Source organism: Botrytis byssoidea, assembly GCF_014898295.1.
Source record: "Botrytis byssoidea strain MUCL 94 chromosome Unknown BBYS_021, whole genome shotgun sequence".
Taxonomy (NCBI): Eukaryota; Fungi; Ascomycota; class Leotiomycetes; order Helotiales; family Sclerotiniaceae; genus Botrytis; species Botrytis byssoidea.
In genome coordinates this window covers 59568-80763 of record NW_024065862.1, presented here as the reverse complement: position 1 = coordinate 80763, position 21196 = coordinate 59568, and the positions used below count along the sequence as shown (strand labels likewise).

The window sequence follows — 21196 nt, the reverse complement described above, 5'->3', positions numbered from 1 at the left end:
AGTTGATTGATTGATTGATTGATTGTAATTTGTTTGTAACTTCTTGGTTTGTAGACGGGCTGAGGTTACATTTTATGCACGAGATGAGATATGTAGGTACCTGGCGAGTCTGGGTTGTATAAATATACATACATAGGTACATACATACAGTACATACCTAGGTACCTAGGCGAGCTAGGTTCATGCGCAGCGCAGTACGCAGCGCTTATGTCGGTGCGTGAGTGCATAGCTAGTATTTTTTTTGGCGATTTTTCTTTGGTATGGTATGGTATGAATGGTAAGATCTTACTATTGTTTTGGTTTTGGTTGTGTGGGTAAGGAAGGGGAAAGCGAGCCGGTTTCAAAATTAGCCGCTTGGGACGCGGGATGTGATGGGCAGGGGGCTTTTTTTATGGGGGTGTTGATGCGGATGTTGGTGTTTCGGAGGGTTTGGGAGGTTTGTATGGTTTGGGAGGAAGGGTGATATTGTATTGTGTATGCGAGATGGGGAGGGAGATGAGATGAGATGAGGTGGTGGATTGGGGACTGGGGGCTGGGGACTAGGTGTGATGAATGGTTGGTTGGTGAGGGAGGGAGGAGGAGGTGATTGATTGATTGATTGATCGACAGCTGGGGAGAGGGATGCGGGTATGGTAGTATTGTGGTATGAAGAGAAAGAGAGAGGTAGGTTTGATTAGGGTAGGGTGGAGAGAAGAGGAAGAAAGTATATATATACGAGATGTTGGTAGGAATACTAAAGCTATGATATCGAATAGGTCTGTGTACTTTACCCCTCCGGTTTCATTGCGTTTCTCTCAAGTGGACATCCGTATCCAAACTCTATATTCTAGTTTCGAGCGCGTTACCATTTTGAAGAACTTTGCTGTTGTATTTATTTCCTTGATTTTGTTTGCTTGTTGTTTTGTTCTTTTTTGGTTTATCATATATATATCGGATTGTTTATTCGAAAAGGATTCGGGAATCTTTTTATTTCGTCATTCGTCTTATCTTTTTGGTTCTTCTATTTCCATCTGATATTAGGTAGAGGAGTTCGGACGAACGAAAAAGATAAAGTCATGTATTCGTATTCATCATGGTCTAGTTTTGCGCTGCTGGCCAGCTTGTTGGGGAAGTTGGATGCGTATCCTACACAATCGTTTCTTGGGATAAGTTCGCCGGAATGTAAGTTATATATTTCTATACTTATACTTATACCCTAATCTTTCATCATACCCCCATCTTCTCCTGTCTCGAAGAGAATCTAACATCTTCCCAGCTCACTCACTCTCCACCCACCACCAACAATCCTCACCACAGCTACCACCCAAAAGCCCCCGCACCCTCTACACAACCCCATCTTTCTCCTCTCCAGATCTCCACTCCTCCCGCTCCGGAACTATCAACGTCCGTCCCCCCATCTCCCACACTTCCACCTCCTCATCACCCATCTCTATCCCCTTCACCCTCACATCCACTTGTCCCAGCCTGCACCTCGACTGGACCTGTCTCACCACCGATCTCCTCTCCAATCTCCTCCACCTCTACCCCTCTGGCCCAACCTCTAGTCCCTATTACACATTTTCACCCGGCACTCCCGCTCAAGACTCATCCTCATCCTCCCCATCCCAAGACACCTACACCATCTCCTCCAGCATTCTCCTCCCCGCCAAAACCGAAGGAACAGAATTCAAATCTTCCCTCTACATCTCCATTTCCCCCGCTTCCCACGCCGGTGTCGCGGGGATATCAAAAGGGGAATGGAGAAGTTTTATCGGGTTGCTGCATGGGGTTAACCAGGGCTTGGAGCGAGAAATGAAGGGAATGGGATGGGGAAGATTAGCAATGGAGGGAGAATTTCCTTCTCTGAAAACTCCCTATTCTGAGAAGAAGAACGGTGGGAATGGAGGAGCGAGGAAAGAAAAGCTGGGACCTTCGGATATTATTTTTCCTTCGCTTTCCGAGGAAAAATTGGCGTATCCACGTGAAGTGGTCAAATCTCGGGGAGAAGAGAACCAAGAATTGAAAACGAAGATGGAGGGAAAAGAGGAAGAAGGAATCTCCTTCTCGTATAAAATCACATGGGTATACTACGGCATGACGAGAGATGCGAACGGGAAGGGGATACTGCGAGAATGTGAACAGATGCCTGAGGAAGTAGAGATGGATTTCGAGAGTGAGGAGTCTGGAAAGAAAATGGCTATTGGCGAGGAGAAAGAAGAAGAAAAACAAGAAAAGAAAGAAGAGAAGAGTGGAGTAAAGGAGGGAGAGGAAGAGCAGATGTGGAAGATCGACTTGTAAAATATTGTTATGGCATGCATTACTTTGGAGATTATCGGATGGGATGGGATAGATAAGATGAGATATCCAGAGAAGAAGGAGTATGGTGTACTTGTTACTGGGTTTGAGTTGTCATATACCTAACTAAGGATTGATATGTATTATGCAGATAATGAATAAAAGAATATATCACACGTTGAACCGATCACGATATGTATAAATATTTTGGACAGAAATATGGCGTGCATAGGTGTGAAGGAACAGGGTATTCGTAGATAGGTGTATATCGATTTCTATGTCATATAAGTCATCTATCATCTGTGCTGAATTCATGGGTTTTAACCACAGTTGAGAGTGTTCAATTTTGTGCGTGTTTTACCTTGTGGACAGCGATGGCTCAATCTTTAAAAACTTTGAGAAAAATGAAGCTTTATTAATATCGAGAGACACTGGCGAGAAATCGTCTTAATGTCTAGGCGGATATTTTTTCTTATAGAAGGAACATGATATGAGAATGACAGTTCAATTCCAGAAATTGGCAGATACATGAAATTAGTATATGTGTAAGGTAAATGCATTCTTAGTTCCCCTCTCATGACCCTCCTAACTGAATCCATACCTAGACTCTCATTCACCCCTTCCCAACATCAATTCCTCATACCTCCTCTTGACCTCCGGCATAGCTCTCAGATGCGCCTCCAACTCCTCTTTTTCATCTTCCAATTTCAATCTCTTTTCCGCATCCAATTTGGTAAAGATATATTTCCCCTGTCCGTCAAATTGTAATATCTTACTATGGTATTTCCACAAACTTCTACGATGACTTACTGTCATCAAAGTGATGTCTAATGCTTTCGCATGTTCATACATTATTTTTTCCATCTCTAGAGTAACGCTACTAGTGCATTCATCCAGGATAGCATACTTGGGCCGATTGTAGAAGAGACGAGCCATAGCTACGCGTTGTTGAAGGCCACCTGAGAGGACATCGCGCCATTCAGCTTCGGCGTCCCAGCCATTAGGGAAAGCTGTCACGAGGTGATCGAGATCGAGGATTGAGAGGATGGAAAGGAGGTCAGCATCAGTTATGCCTTTGCTTCGCATAGTACGGAGAGAGTCGGGATAGATGATTTGTTGACGGAGGGATCCAGCGCTAAGGTAGGGTCGTTGAGGCACGTAGAAAACTTGGGAAAGAGGTGGTTTGCGAACGGTACCGCCATAAACTGGCCATAACCCTCCGAGAATCCTGAATAAGGATGATTTACCACATCCATTTGGTCCAACTACTAGAACGTGATCACCACGTTTCATGGAGAAAGATAGTTTTCGTACGAGAATACTTCCACCGGGAGTGATAATTGGCCTAAAAATCGTCAGCAATTGTAAACGTTAGGTTTAGATAGAACATACACATCAACGAATTCAATATCTTCGCTCTCAATGACAGTACCTCTACCTCTCATCAACTCTAACTGTTCTCCAGAATCATCGTCAGATACTAGAGTTTTGTCAAATCGTCCAGCTTTGATATCATCCATAACCTCCAAAAGAGTTGCAACTCGTGAAGTGTATCCAGCCAATTCAGTAACCTCTTTGTAAGAGAACATTACTCTACCAAAAGCATCAGAACTGGATAGCAGTAACCTTCGATTGGTTACAAAACTTTCCGTTCGGTCACCCATAGTTGCTGCAGTTGCACCTGGTATCTTGAAGAATACTGGAACACTACAAAGAATAAGCCCCAAAGCTCCCCATACGTATTTGATGACGAAATCCTAGAAAAATTAGCATTCGCTTCCAAAAAGAGAGTCCACTACCCATACCTCCATTATTCCATGCGTGAATCTTCGTCTTAGTATGTCTGTCGCGATATTAGTTCGTAGTCAGGAACAGCGTATGAGGATACTCACAGTTTACATGTTTGATCAGTGTAAAATAACCTTTATCCAAAGTGTCTTTTTCCGCTTCATGCCCATTATACAATGCAATCTCTTCACTGTAATCTATCAATCTTGAATGCTGAAATCGAAATTCTCCCTCTAGTCTTGCTTCATCTGCCACAAATTTACCAAAAGGTGGCGTCAATGCTCGCATGACATTTGCTGAAAGTTGTACCAGTAACGACATGAAAAGAAGCCCTTCGCCACCGACACTCTTGGAAAGAGAATAGTTGTATATTGCCATATCTAATGCTGGTTTTGCAAGATTTCCATATAACTCCGCCAAACTATTCGCAAATTTTGATACATCCACAGTTATCAACTGATCTGCATTCTTTATTCGATCGTCGAGAGCGGAAAGTGAGTAAAATGTCATGTTGGATAAATATCTATCGTGAATATAATCTGTCAATCGTGTACGATACTGAAGGGCAAGCTTGCATTGATGATATGATAGCTGTGGGCATCATGTATTAGCTTGATTACCGGAAAAGGCAATATACCATGTACCACATACCATAGAATTCGTGAATGTTGCGGGAACCGCGATTATCATCCACCAAACAATTCCAATCAAAAAGTCCTTCCCTTTCCCTCTTACTAGACTTGAAACAAGGGCGCCATCCATGGCAGCAACTTTCAGACTGATCAAAGTTCTAATGACAAGGAAGATACTGTGACTGACAAGCAATCGCATTTCCTTGCTCCTCCATCCAGGTATACATATTCTCAAAAGCCGAATCAGGTTCTTGAAGAACTCCCTATTCAACTCGACCTTTTTTCTTCCGGCTCCTTGCGCGCCATTGCCGAGTGCGACTGGACCTCTTCTTCGTGATTCCGCATGACGAATAGCTGCAGCCTTTTGTTCGGAAATGGCAGAACGAATCCGATTAAGGAGAGCGAAGAATAATGTCAAATAGACCGTCCGAGAAATCTTTGTCCGATTCTTGAGGTATAATGATGTGAGATCCGATATTATACTCTTGATCGTTCGATCGGGTGGGAGGAAATTGAGTTTGGATTGCGCAGCCATTTTGATGGGCCTGTAATAGACTCCGGATATACTGTTGCAAGCAGCTCAGCGAGTCTGCAGATTGAGTCGCTTCATGAGGAGGTACAATGAGTTACTGATCAAAGAGCTAGATTATATTTCAAGTATGATGTCGTCGTTGTGCATTTAAAAATATTGCCATTGTTGTATTGCGTTTGATGTTTCTGTTTCCCTGGGTCCTCGGCGCATCTTTCACATGCCAGCCCGCCTCCGGGAATGGAGAAATCTGGGGTAATGATACCGAGCTAATGGCACGTGACTATATTTACATCCCGTTTGTTCATGAACTATTTTCTCTTCCCTAGATCGTTCTGAGATTTTGAAGATTTAGCTAGAATGTGTTCATTATTGTCAATTTCATCCCAAAGTCATCAAGTTTCTATATAAGTTACACTTTTCGAAGGTTTGCTACGATATTCTAATTGCGGCTATTCTGGCATTGATGAAGGGGTTTGAATCACGCGGAGGTTTATGTTGTCTACTGTCTTTGGGATCCTAGCAAAGATTCCGTGAGAGACTCAACTCAACTCACTTCCACTCATTTCAATCGTACTTCAAATTGGCAATGTAATAAGTTAATTCTTGCTGGGCTTATGGCTTCGCTATCTAATAACGTCGCCACATATTCACGAAGGATGCATTTTTTGGAGTCGCTCCACGTACACAGCCCTCCTGTAAGGTACTCACTCTGCCACAATCTGGCACCCAACCAGATGGCCGACCGTAACCAGTACAGTGAGTATAAAGGTAGTATTCTCTGAAGTGATATCATTATTTTTATGGAGTTTGTGTCCCGTCAACCTTTCTACGACCAATTTCCACTTCTTTCGCTGGGATTCGAAAGTCGTCCGCTTCATGGGTGTGTTCCTGTCAGCCACACATAAAGGTCACACTTCCACCGATTGGCAGAATATATATCCTCAAGCAGAGCGGCCTCTCGTTATTTACATTTCTGTTCCCAAACTTCGATATTATTCCCAACTTCCAATTATGGAAGCAATAGGAACCATCAGCAATATTGCTGGCATTTTATCCGCGGGAATACAAGTTTGTGAGGGGCTAATCAATTATTATAATGCCTGGAAAGGTAGTAAAAAGGAGAATGCCGACATGATCAAGTCTATCGAAGGTCTTTTGACGAACTTTGCGCTACTGAAAGCAGTCTTACAAAGTCCGGCTTTCGATAAGGCAATGTCGATAACTGTGGAGTCTAAGATTTTGGACTGTGAAGACAGTATCGCAGAGTTGGGTGATGAATTGAAGAAGGTCATGGTCTGCAAACCTTCTGTCGTGAATGTAGATGATTTGATCGCGAGAAAAAATCATGACAACCAGGGCTTTAGGGACAAGATGACGGAACAGGGAAGAAGAATTTTATATCCATTCAGGAAAAGTACATTGATGAGGTTACAAGAGAGCATCGAACACGTGAGGAGTAACCTGGTTTTTGCTATGGATATTTTGAATTTGTATGTCTCGAATCCACTAAATGTTTCAAACTATGCTAATCACCGTCGAAGTCTACGGTATCGACGACTGCAGAGAAAGTCGTCGACATCTCGAAACAAGTTACAACGATTAGTGACAGTGTAGACGCTATTATCACTCAACAGATGGATAAAGATAGCTTAAAGGTTCTTAAATGGCTATCATCCATAGATTGCCACTCCAAGCAACGCGAAACATTAAGCCGAAAACAAGAGGGCACCGGAGAATGGCTTTTTAGAAGCCAAGAATACCAAAATTGGCTAAGTGGAAAGAATAGGTTATTGTGGTGCTCAGGCTCCCCCGGAGCTGGCAAAACAGTCCTTACTTCCGCCATTGTTGATGATTTGGAAACAAGATTTGCAGTATCGAATGTCGGAATAGCATTCATATATTGCAACTACGCAGAGAAAATAAGCATCGCTGAATATCTCGCTAGCATTATACAACAGCTTATCCGACAACGATATGTAATACCGGATTACATTCTTGATTTATATCACAAACATAGGTCTATGGGAACCAATATTAATGCCGCCGAAGCTGTTCACTTGCTGCACATATTAACATCCGAGTTCCCTCGTTTGTACATAGTCGCTGATGCCCTAGACGAGTGCGAGGAAACAAAAAAAACGAGGACGAATCTCATTCGGCAATTACAGAATTTGCCCTCAAATGCACATCTCCTCCTTACTTCGCGTCGCCTGGGAGATATTGAAGAAAAGCTATCCCATTATCCGCACCTCGAGATTCGAGCTAGTGATGATGATGTTCGAGTGTATTTGGAGGCACGAATAGATATGGAGGAGAATATCTTAAAATTTTGCAAGAAAGATCCGACGTTACGAAAGACAATCGTCGGACACATTGCTGAAAAAGCTCATGGAATGTCAGTCAAACCGAGCCCCCCTGCTTCTTGACATATGCTGATCTATCAACTAGGTTCCTTCTCGCCCATATGCACATAGAAGCTATAGCTTCAGAACTGAAGATCAGTCGTGTTAGAAAAGCATTGACTAGCCTGCCAGAAATCATTTACAGAACTTATGACGATGCAATGAAAAGAATCATGGAGGGGCAAGAGACGAATCGCAAAAATTTGGCCATGAATATTTTGATGTGGCTCTCTTGTGCAAAAAGGCCTCTGACTGTACGTGAGCTGCAGCATGCTGTGGCTATCATGGAACTCGACTCTGATGAGAGCGAATTAGATGAAGATGATTTTTACGATCAAGATTTGCTTTTGACAGTCTGTGCTGGTCTCGTTGTGGTCGACCCAGAGAGCGGCGTTATCCGTTTGTGTCATTTTACCCTCCAGGAATACTTTGAGCGCCATCGTGCAAAGTTTTTTCCTAATTCCAATCTGTTGATTGGTCAAGCTTGCATCAGATACCTGTCCTTGGACAACTTCAAAAAGCCCGAAAGTCCAGACCGCGAGACAATCAAGACTCGACTCAAGGAATATCCTTTATTATCATATGCAAGCCAATATCTCGGTGTACATGCTCAGGGTGCAGCGGAAATAGATCTCAAGGATGATATTCTACATTTCCTCAATCAAAGAACACTCGTTAATGGCGCTTCTGCTGCTATGATGCCTTTCAGCATACGAGATACGATCGAATTCCCTCCTCCAATTGTTGCCGCGGCTATGTTCGGTTTGCCAACAATCGTCGGCGAATTGCTTAGGAGAGGAGCAGATATTGAAGCAGTCTGCCCAAAGAACTTCACACCTTTGTTAATTGCAGCGGAATTAGGCCACTTCCCTGTGGTTCAACTTCTCATCAATTCCAAAGCAAACCTTTTTGCTAAGGATTATCAACAAGAAAATGCTCTCCACAAAGCTGCGCGAAAGGGACATGTGGAGATTGTAAAGCAACTCGTTTTTGTCCAACCGTCTCTAATCGAAATTCCATATGAAGAGCATTTCAACAAAACAGCACTCCACATCGCAATCGATCGTCGGCATGAAGGAGTTATCAGAGCTTTGATAGAAGCTGGAGCCGACGTCAACGCATTGGATGAGTTGAGTTTGACTCCATTAATGAAAGTGGTAGTAGATAATCTTCCAGATGCCATTGATCTGCTTATTGAAAAGGGAGCGCATGTTGATGCAAAAGGTTTTCGCAAACATGCTGCCTTATCCATGGCAGCAACTGCAGGAAACATTGTGGCCGTTAAAAAGCTGCTCGCAGCAGGAGCTGAAGTTGATGCTGGCAAGGATACTTACTCTGGTACTGCATTGATTCGTGCCGTCAGTTCGGGCCACAAGAATGATGCCCTTGTTGCTAAGGAACTCATTCTGCATGGTGCGGATGTAAATGCGGTATGTAATGGAGAAACAGTACTCATGCATTCTGCTTTACATCCTTCTGTCATTGAACTTTTAATAAAAGCTGGTGCTAATATTGAAGCAAAGGATGCCGAGGGCGAAACCGTGTTACATAAGGCTGCAAAGGTTGGCCGTGATGATAGTGTACAAGTTCTCATTGAAGCGGGTGCTAATCTCCATGCGAAGACTTTCGAAGGAAACACAGCTTTGTCTTCCGCTAGGCAATTGAGAAATAGAGGTCCGCATCCAGAAGTCATTGCTTTGTTGAAAAGGGCGATGAAAATCAATCCTCTTGGTACTGTTGCTTAGGCGATGGATAAATCGGGGATCTAAGAACTCAACCAACAATAATACCGCAACCTGCAGAGAATTCTTTCTGAAAACTCAGGATAAGAGAACATATATCTTCAAACTTGGTCTGGTTATGTCGTCGCATATATTGTACCAAGCATCGATTCTTATCCAACGACCTTTGAAATTCAGCTACAATTGGTATATATTGTGGCCCCCCTTTTGATATCTCAGACAGAACAATGCAGGCCACGATTTCTGAAGTGTATAGCAACAGAGGGGAGCTAAGGGACTTAAGTCTGAAAGGAAAGGGCGAATCTAGTTGAACCAGGGCGTTGTCATCAAAACAAGATATGCAACAAACTTCTGAAAAGTCTTTAAATTCTTAAATTCATTAGATCAGGTGTAAACAGCCTTTGGTCATTGAATACCAACGATGGAAGGTCTAGCTCAACTGTGAACACTAGATTAATTCTCATCTATGCCTCACAAATCTTCCATTGCTACTAGTTTAAGATATTAGAACTTTTGCGCTCCGAACAAAATTTCTATCTACATATAATGCAAAGCAAATCTTCAAATCTTCATAATAATAGGAGCTACACACTTCGTCATCTTACATCCTCCATCAATCTTTTCTACAGTGAGCAGTAAACAAACAAAATAAAGTAAGCTTACCCCCATTAGTCAGATTTTCCAAACAAATACCAAACACTCTATTCCATTTTGTTGCACATCTCTATTCGGCCCTTTTAGACTTCGGGCTGATTGAAAATATCCTGGAAAGTGAAAGTGAAAGTAATTGAAAGATTCTTTGTTGAGGATGGAGGATCAACAAGATTGTCCTGTTGCATATCTATATTCGGGCCTTTTGGATATGAGATGGGCTGAAGTTGAAGTCGAAGTCTGGGGTCCAGATTGTTTCGTTTTGTTGCAGATCTGTATTCGGGCCTTTTGGGAGTTTGTTTGGGTAAAGAGTGAGGTTGAGATCGGTCTGGTTTCTAGGCATAGGGGGATGGTGTAATAAGGGGGGATAAATCTTGATGTTCTATATTTAATGTTTACTATTGAGATCTTCTGCATAATATGGGATAAGCTTTTTTTTTTTGAAGTAATTGAAGTTTGGGGGAAAACTTTGTAGATTTTTGAGATGTGAGGATTGCTTGTTCTTGGAAGCTTTCAAGTTGTCTTTGATATCTATCAAAAGTTAAGATCTACTGTCTTCACGAAAGTTTCTCATTTTTTTGAGGTATGTAGAATATACCCATAATCACAATGTTTTCTGATTCAAGAGAACCGCAAAAATCTCCTCTCTTCCCAAAATCACACAATCTACAAAATTTCACCTCTATCCTCGGCCAACAAATCCCAAATCCCTTCGATCTTCTGCACCACCTCCTCAGACAGCGGTCCAGCAGATATACTCATAACATTCTCTCTTATCTGAGAAATTTTTCTAGCACCCAGAATGATCCCATCCCCATCTCCCAGTTTCGAATGATGGTAAATCCATTTCAAGCTAGCTTCTCTTCCAGAAATACCTAATGGTGCTAAAATAGTCTCTAGATTCTTCATCGCTTGTTGCAATCTAGGAGCTCCATAGAGGTTTTGAAATGCTTTTCCGAGTGGATGCCCGTCGCTGAATCGGGTGCCGTCGGATTTTCCCGCGCTGAAGTTTCCGGTTAGGAAACCTGCCGCTAGAGCTCTGATGTGATTTTGATCAGTAGTCGGTCGAATAGGAAGGTAAGCGAATTACCTAAATGCAAAAAAAGATATCAAGTGTGCTCGGAGGATAGGCAGTAACTATTTCTCCATGCCTCGAGTTATGAGATTGAAATCGCCTTGATATACAGACGGTTTCACGAAGCCATTTTCCTCGCATATTTGGATGAATTCTTGAAGTAACTTAGCAGAGAAGTTGGAAACTCCGAGCTTTGGGTAATTAGTATCTGGACTTGGGAAATTCAGGCATGGTACGAGCAGCTCACCCTCTTGAAAGATCCTTTTTGGAAATGGTCGTTGAGGGCTGCTGCTTGTTCTTTCAACGGAGTCGTTGGATCAGGTTGATGACAATATAAAATGTCGACCTTGCAGTAAAAACAGATCGATACCATTCGATCACAATAATCATGATAAAAACACACCTGGTCAACGCCCAAACACTTAAAACTTCTGTCAAGCGACTTCCGTATAGCCGGAGCTTCAAGCTCACCACTTCCAAAATTAAGGTTTGTAGCAAGAATCTTCGTACTGATAGAAAAGCCTTGAGATGCAGCTCCTACTTCTCCAAGTAGCTCCTCGGATCTTCCGTGATTCGTGGGTGGATATCTTCCAGCGGTATCGATCTGAGAAATATTCAACGCATTAAAAACTTCGAGAGCATCTTGCACGGTTTCTTTGGTGCTGAAATACATTCCAGTGGATGCGGCACCAAATATGAGAGAGGGGTGGCCCATGATTTTGTGCTGTGGTGGATACAACTAGATGATGTTGGCGAGAAAGTTAGGTGGTGATCGTAGAGAACGCGAGGAATTAATAGGAGATGAAATGTAAATAATCAGCAATGAATATCGAAAGCGATATACAATTGTGAAAGCAAGAGGATACAGAGAAACGCTTCATGAAGCACGTCTAATATGTCGAATCTCGAAGACTTTCCTTGAACATCGGTGGAATATCAAACTGTCTCAAAAACTCACGATTGGTCAGCCCAACTGTTGGTCCAATTTTCATGTTGAAAACCCCGTCTCATGTGGTATCGCATAGAGTTTGCATGATGAAATCATTAGATAATCTGCGCATTTGTATTGAAACATGATGAGAATAGTATAGAGTATTCAGTGAGTCAACTGTGACTGTGGAAAGGGGAAGTGAATAATGCAGTGGATCACTCAGTCGCTGATTAGTCAATGCTTACACAAATGTATGTAATTCGACGACAACATCATTACTTCTCACCCCAAAGCCTTTCCTTGTTTGGGCTGACTTCGAATGTAATTATTGGCATTTCTTCTTCATCACGAAAGTTTGAGTTGCACCATTCAAGCTTTCTGATTTAGACAAATTCATTATTCACTACTGATCTAGATATGAAGAACCAAATTTGGATAAGCTAATTTCAAATATGCATGTGCACATTTTCGAGAGATCCTACAACCATGGCGATGATATCTTCTGCCTTCGTTAGATACTAATTACACCCATTACACATTATATGTTCTCCAAATTGACAGAAACTCCTTTTTGCAGTCCCGACGAGATAGACCACGAAACTCATAAATGTAGCAACATTCGATTGCGCCATTTGGCCTCGAGACGAATCGAAAATCATACGATCCCAGTTGGTTCTATACCAAGATAAGCATCACTTCTTGAAATAGCTCGAGAGCCCTCCAGATCCTTATCCAAGACCCTGTATTATGGTAGCACATGTATCTCACTACTCAATATCGAATCCTTCGCCGAGTCTCTGCCTGGTTTGTATATCTTGGAAGCTGATGCGCTGAGTTTTTGGTATTGTGACGTGGGCGAACTCTTTTTTTCTGGCAAACCACTCTGATATATCGTCAATACCTGCAGCTAGTCTTCTCCACTCCTGTTTTAATCCATCTTCGACAGATTTATCGTCCATGAATCTCCACCATATCTTTTTGAGCTTCCAAAAATCTCTTAATATTTCTGCCCAGTCTGGGCGCCAGCTCCACTCCGCTTCTCCACCAAGAGCCAGAAACTTCACTTTCTCGGCCATCTCGTCGATAAAATCATCGTCTGATCTAACGTAATAACATCTTTGTTTAGTGTACTTTTCATCAAGGAGATTGTTCAAAAGCACGTTGTAGTTTATAGTGTATCGATCTCCATCTTTGTACCCCCACTGGCTATTTGAGGCGATCATAACGGTACGGAGATTTCTACCACAGAATTCTCCTAAATTTCGCGTGAAGTATTTCCACGCGAAATAGCTTTCAAAGTGGAGAGTGTCAATGTTGAAATCGATGCAAATTGTCAAATGTTTTCCTCGGACCCAAAATTGATAGTATTCCAGAGCTATTTTTCTTGATAGTGAACAAGTGTGTAATAAAGCTGGAATGGTCTGAATAGCGAAGGCCCTTTCCACTTCTAAGATCATGTGGTGATCTTTCGGATCATGGAGTCCCAGCTTTTCTCTAAAATGTTTGTCCTCCCGCTTTTTCTCCCAGGATTCCCGGGATTTTTTCAGATCCAGAGCAAGGCCATCCCCGATTTCAGAATCTTCCATCCGACTGTGTTTTACATCGATGGTGATGATCCGAGGACCTGGTAAAGAGTACCTGAAAATCCTTTCCGCAATCTCAGAAGGAAGTTGCGAAAATGAGGCAGGTCCCCGCGAGGTACGACTTTGTGTTACTTGAGTAGACATACTGATTCGCCAATTCAATTTGACGTGAACTATTCTGGGTAAGACTGATGAGGATATGAGTCGACCTGAAAGTCCGAGATTCCTAAGGTATAATCACAGTGAAGGGTGATCTCTTGGCAAGTAAAAGAATATTGGGGTCTGGGACACGAAAATTCGAGCTTAAGGTTGGAACGTACAATATTTTTGACACGTTGTAGGAATTTGGATATTATAATACAATTTTCTCGCAGCTGTTCGAACCTGCACCTGGAATAATATGTCTTGATGTCGCTTAGAATCTTAAATTGTAGAGAATGTTGCAAGGATTACAATGATTTCGAAAACTTTGCCGAATTTGGAGCTGAGATTTTGGGGTATGTTTGGGCAAAGAATATCAATTGCGAGAATTAAATAAATTGTGAGTAGGAGCTAATTCTTAGTATACCTCCACCAGCCCCAAATGGCTGGTAGAAGAAAATACTACAATGACGTAAGCGAGGTAGATTTCTATCATGACGCGTATTAAATTTATATCGATCACGAGGTTCTGTCCAATCTATAACTGGAACAAGATGGAAGATCAAGTCGGCAAACATTACCTACTCATTGGAAAGTGAAATCAAAAAGTGAAGATTGTCTCGTTGGTAAGTGAGTATATGTGTTGAGATCCCGAATCTTCTTGAAGTTTCCTTGAGCGGCTCTATCGCTCCGTCGACCATGTGACAAAGATGAAGCTAAGATCAGAATTCAATCTTGCTTCAGAGGACATCTTTCTGACAGACACAAATAGGGCATAACGCGTATGTCGAGGTTTGACAATGTAGTCAAGGTCAGTAGAATGTGCGAATGAGGGTTGAAAAATATGATTACATCCTCTAAAGTGATCAACGCCATTACGGATATACCTCTCATCACGAAGCAAAACTGGAAGTGTACACCTAGCCTCGAATCCATGAGTTCTACATTCGTTTGAACCGAAAACATTACATCACCTCTTCTGTTCAGGTCGAAATCCAATGCCTAAGTATTCTTCTTCTACGGTGGGAACTCTGGGCGTCAAACCGGTGATTGGATGTTTGATTAAAGACTTGCAGGATTCCTTCAAAATTTCGAGGTCAAAATTGTTTTGCCACTTGGGGTCATGAAGTGTTGATTTGAGAATATCCAACTCTAAGCGAAAGTCATCCATATGTATATATCATATACACACGTACTATGTCGATATTCACATAGTTTTGCACTGGAAAGGGCAAAAAGAAGCTGGTGGACAGAGAAACACAAGCTCTATGTTGACAACCTGATCAAACGCTAGTGTGGAGTGTTAGACATATACCAGACGTGTCTCAGCGAAGAGTGTAGGCGGATATATCACGTATTCTTTCAAGTTTGAAACTTATCAAGTAAGCCATAAAACTCATATCGTTGAAGGGTTGACAACTTACTGACAACACAAAAGGCCAAAAATCATTGAGTTTCTGATGTATAATACATAAAATGATAATGTAGTCTTGAAAATATGGCGTTCTTGTTGGTCACAAATCTCTTTTGATATTCCTCTTAGAGGAAACATTTTCTCCACTTTTGACTTATACGTCTAATGCTAATTTTTGATCACAAATTCTTCTTATGCCTTCCAACGGCAGTAAACCATCACGATACAGTATTGATCTCTTGAATGAATCTCACTGTCACCCATCACTCCCAGTGCTTACCAGCCAAGCTTAATCCGAGGATCCCAATCTCCAAATCTCTCTACGAATTCTTTCTTTCTTCGACAAAAATTCTATCTCCACAAACGCCTTGTCTGTCAAGTATTTCATGATATCCTCTTTGAACCTCCAGCGGTCTTCCACCCATTCAGGTCTTCTCTGATGCATCGTATCCGAAACCAAATGAATATCCATTCCCAGCACTAAAGTGTTAAGCTTATTAAAGCCCCAGTTCATATATTGAAGTGCTTTTATTCGCAGTTTTTGCATTCTTTGGGTCTGCTTGACTGCGAATTTTTCAGCATTGATTCGCTCGGATAGTCCAAATGATTCCGTTCCCACGGCAACATTTTTGATGTAGTCATCTAGACGTTCTCTCGGATTCAAGTCTTGTCATTTTACACAAGGATTTGGACGATTCCAACCCCGATTATTATGCATGCAAACGACACATCGAAGATGCAACGGAATATCTTCCTCATCATAAGGAATTATGACGCGACGGTTTGCTTCCATCGCAAGCCTGACGGATGTCTCCTTCGTCTGCATAAATGTAAATTGTACACAAAAAGTATTGAAGGTGAACCAGCCCGAAAAATGAAGTATATCCAGGTCCTCGCGAAAATAGACCGGTTTCTCGGTTTCGAGAATAGACATCAGGAAATGACTCCTTAAATAAAGTCCTTGACCAACATATCGTGCTTCTTTGTTGACGTATAGAGAAGCTGGCATCTTGTACGATGGTGCGGGTTGTGCTGTTCATGGGCATTTAACATTCTTTTGAAAGGAACGAGTGTTATATTCGTCGGTGAGCTCCATGCGATGTAATAATTCCATAACGTAATTACATCGTGTATTATTTTTGGTATTCTCACCAGAATATTTTGCAATGATGGTGAGCGTGCGCGGTTCTCCGAAGTCTTCTTCATCTTCTGCGTGATATTTCCATATCATACAGCGAACTTCTGCTGGAAAGTCGCGGAATCGACGGAAAATTCCAGGCTGAGGGGATATCTGTACTATATTCTGTGTACGGTTTATTTTTGTGGAAGCTATGACCGCTGTTATTGCAGGATCAGTTGGATGTCATTGCGAAATAGAAAAAAGTGCGAAATACGTACGTGTGATGGTCGAGTTTTGCAAACTTTCTGTTGCAGGAGATGTGTCATACAGACCATTATGCTGTCCATTTGGTTCACATGTGCATTCTGCACCCTTGTCATCTGCGGATTGATCCATTTCCATAGAAATATCATTCTCCATCTCAACTGTGTTGGTCACATTTGCGCCCTCACCAATCCCATCTATACCATTTCCATCGATGTCCATATTGTCCATACCCTCCGTCGTATTAGTACAAAAACTTATGCTGGCAATTTTCTGTCGAGTATTTTCCCGCTCAATGCAACATCGGTTGAGCTTGGTGATGGAATTATTTGTGTGATAAAGCTTTGGGATTTGTGGGAGACCAAAGGAACTGAAAATTTGAAAGCGAAATGAGATAAGATCCTGTAGTGAATTACTGCTATGATCGAGAATCATATGACTATCCGAGAAGTATCGTCTGAATGACAAGTATATTGAATGGAGATTCAGTGGTGAAAGAATGAAGTAGGGGTGCATCAGATAATGAGCAACGTGAAAATACCGATGCAGAACCGCCACACCATACAGCATGATTAATCCAACCCTTTCAATACTTGATCTATGGTCGAGCAATATAAGACTTGTCGTTTGAAACTCAAAATTGTGTTGGAAATATTGAAATTTAACAACGCTATTCCCAAAGGATAATGACTGGATTGTCAGCTACAAGCCCTTATTGCTGTCCAGCAGTAACACCATAACGGAAAACCACCCCATATAGATTATCAAGCAAGCCGCTCACCATTCCCCTAACCGCCAAATCCCCCAATATCATATCCATACGAATATAATCAGTCACCATCACACCTATTTTTATGTGGGTCATAATGCGCCCCTAGACCCCAGCAGAGATGTATAAAATCTTGCCAGCGGCTTCTCGAAATGAGTGATCCGGACTTCACATCTGTGGGAAAACACTCATCAGTATCGGACGTATTTAAAGCGTCAAAAAGACTTTCTCACGAACCTCCAGACTGAAGCGTATTGCTGTTGCGTTGAATTTTTAGATCTGTATCATGGATCGTTAGTATTGGCGATGCCAAAATCAAGACTAGGTATACGGACCTGATTTTGTAACATGATGTTGATCACTCGAGCCTGTGCATGATTCATGTGGGTCGATATTTGTTGATTCACCTTTATCTGCACTGTCCCTACCCAAAGCGGCAAACTTTAGAAGACTTCCTGAGCTCTCGAATTCGACATGCTCGCTATTAACGCGTCTGAGCAAGTCTCCAAATTTCTTGATCAAAGCTTCAGCTACATGGTAGGAATTTTCGTGCATGATGCTGGTGGCTACAACAGAAATATCTCTAGGATGTGCTCGTTGCTTATGGGCTGACGCAAGTGGGCTTGGCGGCAAATGTGGCGTATGATCCAGACCGCCTGGTCCAAAGGAGAGTGCTTGTACGTTGCTTGGCATGATGCCGATACTGATCAGAGCTAGTGTATAGATACCCAGTGCCGGGAGGGTGGCTAGAAAGGCGATATTTTGGACTGTTGGGAGAAGAGATAATGATGATATAATAGAGGGTTGCTTGAGGCGAGTAGGTGTAAGGACTTCGACATGAGAGTCCATGAAAGTATGTACAACAGATAGGCCGAAGCCCATGAGGGACAACGAGAGTGGAAGGATGAACCTCATGTTGAAGGATGCTCGGTAGACTGCTGTGTTAAAGCTTTTACTTATCTGTTATTTGACGATATGGGTTATCGGAGATGTTTTGACGGAGGATTGAAAGCAAGAAAAGAATGAAGAAAGTGTCCTTAAAATAGCTCAACAAAGAGACCTCCAAAAAATCTCCATATGAATGAAAATGATTCCGAATTCCATGATTTATCTATGATTCTTATTGCGTAATGGCTGCTGATCCGTTGCTTACAGCAATTTGTTTTGAATCATAATTCAAATGGGGTTTGTTAATCATCGTTACTTTCTAACAGAAAAGATTTCATATATGTGACTGTGATTCAATGCATCAAATATAAGAGTCATGGCATGAAGCGAACTCGAAAATATCTCTCCCATTATTCACTAGATTCCATTCGTAGAACGAGAATCATTCGAACAGTGCGTCCGATCTCACCCCCGACGCCGTTCTGAATCATTCATAGCTCCATGTAAAAAGGTTGAAGAGTTTCCCCAGCTAGTAATATCAAAGTTTAAAGCTTCAGGAACACGATTCATTCCCTTACATTGTTTTCGGGGATGTGTTCGCTACAAGACCCCGGTCAAGGACCCGCTTGTCTTGGAGTGGTTCTCTGGTAATGCTAACGGACATTGAAATACCACAATCAAGTCAATATTGTGGGTAATGGAGATCCATAGTGTGAGAGGGCTGAGTGGCGCGTAGCCTGTCCATGATCTCTTGGCCATATAATCATGGCCATTGAAACGGCAATGATGCTTCGAGAGCATTTCCTCTTTCTCGAGTGAATAATTGATGACTCCAAACTTCAAGTGGTATCAGTGACCATAGCTCCTACTGGTTCTGGTCTTGTTGAAAATAGAATCTTCCATTTCACAATTTCAACGATTTCCAATTCGTCCCCAACCTCTGACTCGGACCCTCGCATCGAGACATCACCATTCGTCTGTGAGGATATCTCACGATTCCTCTTCCTAATAACAGCGTAAGCTCTTGGAAGCTTTTTGACCTCTCCCGTGAGTCTTTGGTGCTTGCCCACGTAGAGATAGACACGCTTCATCCACTTAGTATTATCTGGATTTGATGGGTCATATTCGGGGAAGATCAGGCGACCAATCGGAGTCTGGAAACTTTGTTCTGAAGAATTTGAAATATTCGATGGGTCATCATCCTCAATATCCGGTTCTGGAAGATTTATCGTTCCTTGAAGCTCTAGCAGTGCGAGTCCAGATGGGGTTTGAAGAAGCCTCGGTAGTGGATTTTGTATGGTTTCAATTGGTTGATCAACACTCGTGTGAAGGGGAATCATGTTTGAGGCTTTTGGGATGATAATTTGTGCTCGACAAAAGATTCAATCACAGTTTATTCGCGCGACGTAAAGTCAACACCACATTTGTTAATTCTCAAGAAATTATCGAGCATGTTCGTAGGGGTCTGGCAAAATGTTTGACCGACCCGATGCCACATATCACATGATCTCGGTTGTTGATCCACATTGAAATTCGCGCTAACGATACTAGCGTCTCGCACTGAGAATTTCGAACTTTCCAAAATTTCGAAGTCTTCATTCCTCTCAGCGACAAATCACCGACGACAACCTCGACCACTTGACCACTTACCACCGTCAAGATGAAGTTGGTATGTATTTCATTATGCTGGAATTGATTGATTGAGTATCTGCTAACATGTTTTGATTGATAGAACATTTCATTCGTACGTTTCGAACCCAGTTAAATGAACACGATCGAAGAATTCGAACTGACAATATTCAATAGCCTGCCAATGGCAGTCAAAAGCTCATCGATATCGAAGACGAGCGCAAGCTCCGTGTCTTCATGGACAAGAGGTATATTTTCTCGCGACACCGAGCACAACGAAAGAATCTAATTTTTGTTCGACAGAATGGGCGCTGAGGTTCCAGGAGACTCCGTCGGAGACGAGTTCAAGGGATACATCTTCAAGATTACCGGTGGTAACGACAAGCAAGGTTTCCCAATGAAGCAAGGTGTTATGCACCCAACCCGTGTCAGACTTCTCCTTTCCGAGGGTCACTCTTGCTACCGCCCACGCCGAACTGGTGAGCGCAAGCGTAAATCCGTCCGTGGATGCATCGTCGCCATGGATTTGTCCGTTCTCGCTTTGAGCATTGTCAAGCAAGGAGAGAGCGACATCCCAGGTGTCACCGACGTTGTCCACCCAAAGAGATTGGGCCCCAAGCGTGCCACCAAGATTAGAAAGTTCTTTGGGCTCACCAAGGAGGATGATGTACGTTTTCCCTACATCATTCCGCCCATCACTCTCAACCGCTTCGTGCTGGTGCTTGAGGATGGAGTGTGAGAAGTAAATCCAAAGCGTTATGCTGATATATCTGGGTTAGGTCCGTAAATTTGTTATCCGTCGTGAGGTTCAACCAAAGGGTGAGGGAAAGAAGGTCTACACCAAGGCACCAAAGATCCAACGTTTGGTCACCCCTCAACGTCTCCAACACAAGCGTCATAGACTCGCACTTAAGCGTCGTAACGCTGAGCGCACCAAGGATGCTGCCGTAAGTCGAACCGTTATTCTTCCGAAATTTATCCTCTAACATAGTTCCAGAACGAGTACGCCGCTATCCTCGCCAAGCGTGTCTCTGAAGCCAAGAACGCCAAGGTTGATGCCCGCAAGCGCAGAGCTTCTTCTATGCGTAAGTAGAGGGTTTTCACGATGGGTAATAAAATGGCAGTCTTTCTGGATGTTTGGCGAGTGGAATGAATTCTCAGCCGGGTTCAACAGGTCAAAAAAGCATTATACCAGGATGCTAGATACCAATTTAAAATGGACTGCATATTACTTCTTAGGACGGCGTTTCTGGAATGCAAATGATGTGCTATTAATATGTTTTGATATTCCCATATATTGTCAAATGCAGTGGATCGTCCCTCATACTGAAATCTCGTCTTTCGGTTTCTCCTTTTTGACC

At 42.5% G+C, this 21196-nt stretch overlaps 10 protein-coding genes across 10 annotated transcripts; 3 read left to right on the top strand and 7 right to left on the bottom strand.

The window, feature by feature from the left end:
- Positions 1–614: 614 nt before the first annotated feature.
- On the top strand, positions 615–2453 carry EAE97_009196 (uncharacterized protein). Its single transcript, XM_038879711.1, has 2 exons — positions 615–1161; positions 1256–2453. The coding sequence occupies exons 1-2, from the start codon at positions 1056–1058 to the stop codon at positions 2275–2277; spliced, it is 1128 nt and encodes a 375-aa protein (XP_038729267.1). The 5' UTR covers positions 615–1055; the 3' UTR covers positions 2278–2453.
- Positions 2454–2883: 430 nt separating this feature from the next.
- EAE97_009195 (uncharacterized protein) lies at positions 2884–5229 on the bottom strand (the record flags this gene model as incomplete). The annotated part of the gene is made up of 5 exons (XM_038879710.1): positions 2884–3619; positions 3667–4031; positions 4080–4117; positions 4167–4653; positions 4714–5229. The coding sequence occupies 5 exons, from the start codon at positions 5227–5229 to the stop codon at positions 2884–2886; spliced, it is 2142 nt and encodes a 713-aa protein (XP_038729266.1).
- Positions 5230–6237: 1008 nt separating this feature from the next.
- EAE97_009194 (uncharacterized protein) lies at positions 6238–9373 on the top strand (the record flags this gene model as incomplete). The annotated part of the gene is made up of 5 exons (XM_038879709.1): positions 6238–6716; positions 6768–6815; positions 6875–7621; positions 7675–9058; positions 9152–9373. 5 exons carry the CDS (start codon positions 6238–6240, stop codon positions 9371–9373), a joined length of 2880 nt encoding a protein of 959 aa, XP_038729265.1.
- Positions 9374–10687: 1314 nt separating this feature from the next.
- EAE97_009193 (uncharacterized protein) lies at positions 10688–11811 on the bottom strand (the record flags this gene model as incomplete). Its single annotated transcript, XM_038879708.1, has 5 exons — positions 10688–11060; positions 11112–11158; positions 11207–11287; positions 11344–11442; positions 11500–11811. 5 exons carry the CDS (start codon positions 11809–11811, stop codon positions 10688–10690), a joined length of 912 nt encoding a protein of 303 aa, XP_038729264.1.
- Positions 11812–12794: 983 nt separating this feature from the next.
- EAE97_009192 (uncharacterized protein) lies at positions 12795–13754 on the bottom strand (the record flags this gene model as incomplete). Its single annotated transcript, XM_038879707.1, has 1 exon — positions 12795–13754. The coding sequence occupies one exon, from the start codon at positions 13752–13754 to the stop codon at positions 12795–12797; it is 960 nt and encodes a 319-aa protein (XP_038729263.1).
- Positions 13755–15454: 1700 nt separating this feature from the next.
- Positions 15455–16174, bottom strand: EAE97_009191 (uncharacterized protein; the record flags this gene model as incomplete). Its single annotated transcript, XM_038879706.1, has 2 exons — positions 15455–15831; positions 15868–16174. 2 exons carry the CDS (start codon positions 16172–16174, stop codon positions 15455–15457), a joined length of 684 nt encoding a protein of 227 aa, XP_038729262.1.
- A 27-nt stretch (positions 16175–16201) lies between these two features.
- On the bottom strand, positions 16202–16771 carry EAE97_009190 (uncharacterized protein; the record flags this gene model as incomplete). The annotated part of the gene is made up of 2 exons (XM_038879705.1): positions 16202–16503; positions 16564–16771. The coding sequence occupies 2 exons, from the start codon at positions 16769–16771 to the stop codon at positions 16202–16204; spliced, it is 510 nt and encodes a 169-aa protein (XP_038729261.1).
- Positions 16772–17379: 608 nt separating this feature from the next.
- On the bottom strand, positions 17380–18233 carry EAE97_009189 (uncharacterized protein; the record flags this gene model as incomplete). The annotated part of the gene is made up of 3 exons (XM_038879704.1): positions 17380–17492; positions 17556–17597; positions 17654–18233. 3 exons carry the CDS (start codon positions 18231–18233, stop codon positions 17380–17382), a joined length of 735 nt encoding a protein of 244 aa, XP_038729260.1.
- Positions 18234–19045: 812 nt separating this feature from the next.
- Positions 19046–19546, bottom strand: EAE97_009188 (uncharacterized protein; the record flags this gene model as incomplete). Its single annotated transcript, XM_038879703.1, has 1 exon — positions 19046–19546. The coding sequence occupies one exon, from the start codon at positions 19544–19546 to the stop codon at positions 19046–19048; it is 501 nt and encodes a 166-aa protein (XP_038729259.1).
- A 92-nt stretch (positions 19547–19638) lies between these two features.
- Positions 19639–21164, top strand: EAE97_009187 (uncharacterized protein). Its single transcript, XM_038879702.1, has 6 exons — positions 19639–19875; positions 19939–19950; positions 20013–20083; positions 20139–20502; positions 20615–20782; positions 20833–21164. The coding sequence occupies exons 1-6, from the start codon at positions 19867–19869 to the stop codon at positions 20926–20928; spliced, it is 720 nt and encodes a 239-aa protein (XP_038729258.1). The 5' UTR covers positions 19639–19866; the 3' UTR covers positions 20929–21164.
- The last annotated feature ends 32 nt before the right edge of the window (positions 21165–21196 follow it).